The sequence below is a fragment of the Cannabis sativa genome, chromosome 6 (genome assembly GCF_029168945.1).
Source record: "Cannabis sativa cultivar Pink pepper isolate KNU-18-1 chromosome 6, ASM2916894v1, whole genome shotgun sequence".
NCBI lineage: Eukaryota > Viridiplantae > Streptophyta > Magnoliopsida > Rosales > Cannabaceae > Cannabis > Cannabis sativa.
The window spans coordinates 22,220,820-22,227,973 of record NC_083606.1 but is presented as its reverse complement, the minus strand read 5'-3'; the positions used below and the strand labels follow the sequence as shown (position 1 = coordinate 22,227,973).

The following is a 7,154-nucleotide window of genomic DNA, read 5'->3' as shown; positions in this document are numbered from 1 at the left end:
TTGTAATAGTTCCTTTTCAAAAAAAAAAAATAATAACAATAATAAAAAATTGATTTTGGTCAAAAAACATGGGGTCCTAAGTATTTTTCAAATAGTCTTAAATATAGTTTCGTTAGCAAAAATTGGATGTGGAAAAATGGTATATCCCTACTAATAATATTGATGTATTAAAATAGTAATAATAATCTCGTGGACATGACACAAGGCTGATTTTATGACAGAAAGAGCTGATTTCATTTTTTTTCAAAGAAATAATAATAATAACGAAAAATAACAAAATTATGCATCTTTCACCTTTTAAATTTATTCTAAAGTCAGAATTGTTTTCTTCTTTTCTTTCTTATAACTATAAGCATTTGAACGAATGACTCTTTGTGACAAATCATAGATGCCCACAGCACAGCTGCAGTTAGTAAATAGACCATGCAAGAGATAGAAATCACTAGTGCATCTCAATTCTTCATTACTCTTCAAATTTAGGAAATAAAAAACAATAGTAGTTCAATCACATCTCAAATTATCAAGAATAAAGCAAATTTCTTTCTCCGTCCCCTAAACCAACCAATCTGGAAAGACCATCATCCTCACCATCTCCAAAATAACATAATGAAGAGAATTAAAAATACAATAAAAAATCAATATCCTACAGAGAAACACATGATTCTGTACATAACAATGACCTATATGAAAAGAGTTGGAGTTGATGAATTTCACATGTCGTTTGGTAATTCAATGTTCTGGGATCCAAATACTTGGTGAGAAGTACTCTGAACAAACACAGCCAAGCTACATTTGCTTCCATTGAATCCTTCCCATAGAGGGAAATTGACCGTTCCAGATACTGACTTCTTCGCTGAGATATCTTTCACAGTACAAAGTTTTTCGAATTTTCTAACCACAAAGTCATTGGACAAGACGCGGCCTTTGTTCTCCCCCCTCGGGCAGTCAGTCACCAAACCATTTTCGTACAAGGCCACCATCACATTTGCGCCTTGGCTGTCAACCTTTGTCCTCAATGCACCTGTTAGAGAGACTTGCAAGGTGTCTGCTTGCCTTTGGAAATTCGCCTGTGCAATCCCAAAATATATGAAATGGTAATTAGGCTATAGTCTTTACACACAACAATAAAAAAGTAAACTGGGAACATGTTTTTTCTATTCTTAGATGTAGAAATTAAGGATTTTAAACGTTTTGACAATCCAAAATTCTTTGCTTCTCTGATGTAGTTTTCTGATCCTAATAGTAAATTCACAATTGAGAATCTTAATAATAGTGTTGTAAGAAGCTAACACTGTGATATATGTGAGTGGTACCAAAGTAACCAAACATAATTCCGAGCCATCTTTAGTGCAATTAAAACTCAAATGCGTTGATATTGTTAAATATTTTAGTAACATTACGATAGTATAAATTTAAAAGTAAATTGCTTACTACTAATGAGCAAAGCTTAGATCATTCCCAAAACGTACTTTTGTGATGATTAGTCCAATGAAGACATATAATTAGCACCATTTGGCAATTAATTTATGATAATATCATAATGATATCGCAACTGACAGTAATTTTTTTCCCTTTCTGATGCCAATTTAAACCAATTTGTGTCCATCTTAACCAAAGCATATCAGAATCATTATTAATACAATACAAGATTATAATAAAAAAGAACTTGATATAATTATTTCTGAGCAAACAAACAACTATAAGAATATTACGAACCTGGAACGAGGGAGCAGGGTATCTAGCTGCACCCTTAATCAAACCCAGCAAGGCATTCTCGTCATTCCCAACACAATGGGCCGAACCCTGGACCACCACCTGGGGCGTAAACATGGTATCAAGATTAAGGGCCTCCACAAAGGCCTTTTGCCTAACCGTAGAAAGACTGGACCCGTATGGATCCTTCCACCCTTTATAGTCCCAATAATCCACATGATGGGCCAAAACCAGCACCGGCGGAAGGCCCATCTCATTAAAATCCCCTCTCCCAAGCCTCGACATCAACAGCTCCGCCTCGTGCGACGTGGCACAACCTTGTGACGAGAACAACTCCACCAGGACGGCCCCACCTCGCCTTTGCTCTTCCACCGCCACGTCAGCAGTACCACCACCGCCTCCACTGCTCTCAACCGCCGAGGTTGACGAACCACGTTTCCCAAAGCAGGCGAAGAAACGAGGCGCCATATATTTTTGTGGACTTAATCAAACGACGTCGTTTCGTCGCCTCAGCTTTTTTTTTTCGGCGGTGGTGGTCGAAAATAAAATTGGTGTAAGGAAGAAGAAAAAAGTGGGGAAATAGAAAGAGATGGATTACTAATATGGGTGAGGAATAGTATGGATGGTGATGAGGGAAATGTGGAGAATAATATGTTATAAATTAAAATTGATGTATGAGATTTGTTGAGGGTGGAAAGATTTGTTTTTTAATTTTTTAACTTTTTTTTAAGGGGATTTAGTGTGTCGGACAGGTTGTTTTGGAAAAGGTTTGAGTTAGGGAAGGTTGCGTTGCCGACACTTTGAAGTGTCGGTGACACGTTGGTTGTCAGGTTTGGTTGAGATTCAGTGACATTTGCACCACCACCAACACCTACATAATAGTTCCGAAGATCTAGCTGTACCTGTCTATTACTAAAATATATAAAGGAAAAACAACTTATAGATGTCAACTGAGCAAATTTTATGCGGGATGGCAGCTATGACTAATCTCACCGTTTTTATTTTTATTAGGGAAATTTTATTTTAAATGCTTCAAAAAATACTCTCTAATAAAATTTAGATTCCTAACCAATTTATATAATTAAATATTATTGTTTTCAATTTTTACTCAAAATACTCTTCTTTTTATTTTCCTTCTCTCTTTGTCTCTTTGTCTTCCTCTTTCTTGTACTACCGAGGCACCCAAACTCAGGCACCGAGACAACTAACTACCACCACCGAACCTCCTTTCCTCCACCACTGAACCTCCTCATCTACCCAAAACTAAATCCAACAACCCTCAAATCTTTCTCTCTTCCTCGTCCTCGGCTTCTCTCAACCACCATCGTCATTCGCCACCGCCCACCTTACCCTCCCCCAACTAGAAGCTCATTGAATACGTATTTGTTTGAGACATTAGATGGTGGTGGAGAGTATGGTTTTCCGGCCAAAATATGATTATCAATGGGTTATCGATAGTTTATGGATGGTTTTATTTGTGCACTGCTATTTTTGTGAGCAAACGGAAATCATCGATAACCTATCAATAAATGTCATCGATAACCTATCAATAAATGTCATCGATAAACTATCAATAAATGTCATTGATAAACTATCAATAAATGTGAAATTGACAAAACTGTGTTACATAAACATAAATCATCGATAACCTATCGATAATCACGTTTTGGCCAGAAAACACCATAACCACAACCATCTAAGGTTTGAAACAAACAAAAATCCAATAAAAAACAAATAAATACGAAGATTAAGACAGAGACAGAGGTTCGGGGCCTCTGGGATTCGTCAGGGTTTTTGGGTAGATGAGGAGGTTCGGTGGTGGAGGAAAGGAGGTTCGATTGTAGTGGTTGGTGATCTCGGTGCCTGAGTCTGGTTGGTCTCGGTGGTGCGAGGAAGAGGAAGAGAGAGTACATAAGAGAAAGAGACAGAAAGAGAAGGAAAATAAAAGGGAGAGTAATTTGGGTAAAAATTAAAAATAATAGCATTTAATTGTATATATTAATTAGTAGTCTAAATTTTATTAAAATGTATTTTAAGCATTTAAAATAAAATTTTCATTTTACTATTATTTGGCTAAAACAATTTTCTCAATTAAGTAGGAGACAATCTTTATATATATTTATGGAACACTTCTTAATGGATATTACCCATGAATGGTTACTAAACAAATTTAACTATAAATATTAATTTTAAAAATATCAAACCATCGAATTTTGATCTAATAACGAATAATGAAATCACAAATTTGAAATTCTATGCTTAATTTAACTACTTAATTAAAAAATATATATAAAAAAATATCTCTTTTTACACTATATCAAAAATATGTTCATACCAAAATATTTAACTCAAACTCAACTTTTTCTTTTCTTATTTTTCTTGCTGAAAAACTTTTTTTAATTTTTTTTTACGGATGGAACAATCTCAGCCCATGTGATATAAAAATGAGAGTTTTTTTTAATTAAATAAAAAAAATTAAGCATAAAAACTCAAATTTTTCTAATTTTACCCATTCATGGGTAATGCCCATTAAAAGTGCACCCATATATAGATATATCTATATATATATATATATATATATACTTGATAGATGTTACGTGCCAAGTCACGATGTTAATTTTATTTTAGTTTTTAGTTTTTTTTAATATCATAATTTTAAAATTAATAATATTCAATGTAGTGATAATCATTGAAATTTGAAAGCATAATAGTGATTTAAATAAAAACAAAAATTACTATTATACTTCGTAATAGAAAATTAAAAAATTATTATTATTCGTCAAATTTATATTCGCAATTAATGAAAATGCTCATCTGGTTGAACTATCAAAACATTCAAATTTAATTTAAAATAATATTTAAAATTTAACTAATTCTAAATATCAAAATTTGAAAATAATTTTTAATAAAAAAATAAACAATATGAAAAAATTTATTAATTGCAACACTTTATGTGGATTAATTATATTTAGGTTTAACTAACTACATGATGCTGACCGTAAAAATTAGCAATCCCCTATGCACCAATGTCAACCATAGCAGGGGATTTTTGAAGAAAGTTTTGGGAGGGATTTGAAGGTTGAAAGAGGCGGAATGGAGCAATAAGATAAAGGAGAAATTCGATTCAAGTTTAATCCTCACATTCACCTTCGACTTTGAGAATATTCGGACAAAAATCTTATCCAAGATGCCATAGTATTTATCGAATGGATTGCTAATTTTGGGGAAGATGCAGAATTCTCGTGAATCTAGGAAGAATGATTTAAGAGTGTTTCTGATTTGGGGTCATGCTTTGGGGGTACCAATAGATTACCTAACTTTGAAAAATACCTTACGATTGGCTTCCATGACAAGGGAGGTTATCACGGTACATAACTCGGATGTTTCAAGAATGGTTGCTAATGGCTTCTTTAGGTTCCAAGTATGGATGTCAATCAAGAAACCAATATGTTATGGGTACCTTCTACCTTATGCAGGTTCTAAGACTTGGGTAGCATTCAAATATGAGGAGTTACTATTCATGGGCTTTCGGTGTGGTCGGATTGGGCATAGCCATAAAGAATGTCGATTGGAAAAAGCAAGGGTAACATGGGTTGAGGAAGAAACTGCTAATGCGCACGGGACCTGGTTAAAAGTGGATGACAGAATCAGGGATGGGTTTCATGAGAACCATCTTGGAGAAAGCAAGCGTATTGCAGATGGGGGTCTGAGAATCCCACGAGAAATATCGACTGAACAAGTACTTAGGGTCTCAAATTCTTTTGAATCTTTATCCAAAGCTGCTGATGTTGTCGAGACAAATTCTGTGGGGGCCGTTGTGGAAGACGTCAACGGGGTAAACCCCTGGAGGCTGTCGATAATTCCAATCCTTGTTCAGGGATCAAGGAGCCAGAAGATACGAATGTTGTTGATGTATCAAGAATTGGTGAAGACGGATGCTGCTGGAGGATAAGGAGATCACAAGTTATGGAAAGCTCCAAAAAAAAAAAAAATTAACCCCTTTACGACACCTTCCTCTAACCAGGAGCTATTCAATATTCCTTTAACTTACTCTCATGAGTCAATCCTCATGGAAGGGTCTCTTCCTTTGTGTTTGGCTCGACCCAGAATGATACCCTAAAAGAAAATAGAAGTAATGTCTCAGTCAAGAAAGATTCTAAGGCTAAAGGTGGTAAGGCTAGTGGTAAGGCAATTGGCGTTTCTCAGAATGGGGATTCGGCAACTGCTAAGATTGAAGAAGAGGAAAACTCTATGGATCAGGGTCGCCTACAATCATGAATATCTTACTTTAGAACGTCCAAGGGCTGGGGAACCCTTGGACAGTTTGTTCCTTGAAGTCCCTAGTGGTTCTTTGGCATCTTGACCTGGTGTTCATCTCAGAGTCCAAGTTGAATAAAGTTTAGGCCGAGTCTTTGCAGGTTCAGTTGGGGTTTGGCGGTTGTTTTGTGGTGGAAGCTAAAGGGAAAAGTGGAGGGCTCATTCTGCTTTGATCCCTGCAAGTGGATTCCAATGTTTTATCTTTCTCTCCTTTCCATATTGATTCTTTCATTAGGAAGGAGGAAGGTCAGTGGTGGAGTTTCACAGGGTTCTATGGAGATCCGGATCTGAGCCAGCGAAAATAGTCTTGGAAGCTTCTTAATAGGGTCGGTTAGATTTATTCGGGGCCTTGGATGGTTGGGGGTGACTTCAATGAATAGTGAACCAAAAGGAGAAATCGCGAGGTCCCCCCAAGCCGAGGTATCTTATTAATAATTTCAGACAGGCTTTGGATTCTTATCAGGTCTGGGAAGTTAAATTTGAAGGAAATGCTTACACTTGGCGAAATGGGAGACAAAGCAACCTGATTTTTGAAAGGCTCGACAAAGTTTGTGGCAACACGGAGTGGTTTGACATTTTTCTAGCAGCGAAAGTGAAGCACCTTGATCGCACAAATTCTCACCATTCCCCCCTTCTGCTCACATGTAAAAGTATACCTCAAGGGACGGAGGATAAGGTTAAATGGCACTCTCGGTTTCACTTTGAGAATGCTTGGGCAGGGGAAGAAGAGTGTTTAGTAATTGTTTCCAAGACTTGGGGGCAAGTCAGAAAACATTGTCAATGCCAAGGAGTTGAAATGTCAACTGGCCAAATGTGGGGCTGCTCTTCAAAGATGGAATAGAGTTAAGAAGAAAGAGATACACCTGCAATTAAGGGAACAGGGAGACAAAATCTCGAGCCTTTCTCGTAGCACGGAGGCGCATGACTTGCAACATTTGAAAGAGTTGGAGCGAAAAAAAAATGTGCTTCTAGATAAAGAGGAGAAGTTTTGGAAGCAACGGAGCCGGTCATTATGGCTAAAAGAGGGAGATCGAAACACCAAATTTTTTCACCGAAAGGCTAATAACAAGAAGACAAAAAATACTATCAATGGGCTGTTTGACAGAAATCTGGCTTGGGTTACG

At 36.5% G+C, this 7,154-nt stretch overlaps 1 protein-coding gene across 1 annotated transcript; it reads right to left on the bottom strand.

The window, feature by feature from the left end:
* Positions 1-431: 431 nt before the first annotated feature.
* On the bottom strand, positions 432-2,749 carry LOC115725349 (uncharacterized). Its single transcript, XM_030654837.2, has 2 exons — positions 1,717-2,749; positions 432-1,067 (listed from the first exon to the last, which is right to left on the bottom strand). The coding sequence occupies exons 1-2, from the start codon at positions 2,179-2,181 to the stop codon at positions 711-713; spliced, it is 822 nt and encodes a 273-aa protein (XP_030510697.1). The 5' UTR covers positions 2,182-2,749; the 3' UTR covers positions 432-710.
* Positions 2,750-7,154: the final 4,405 nt, after the last annotated feature.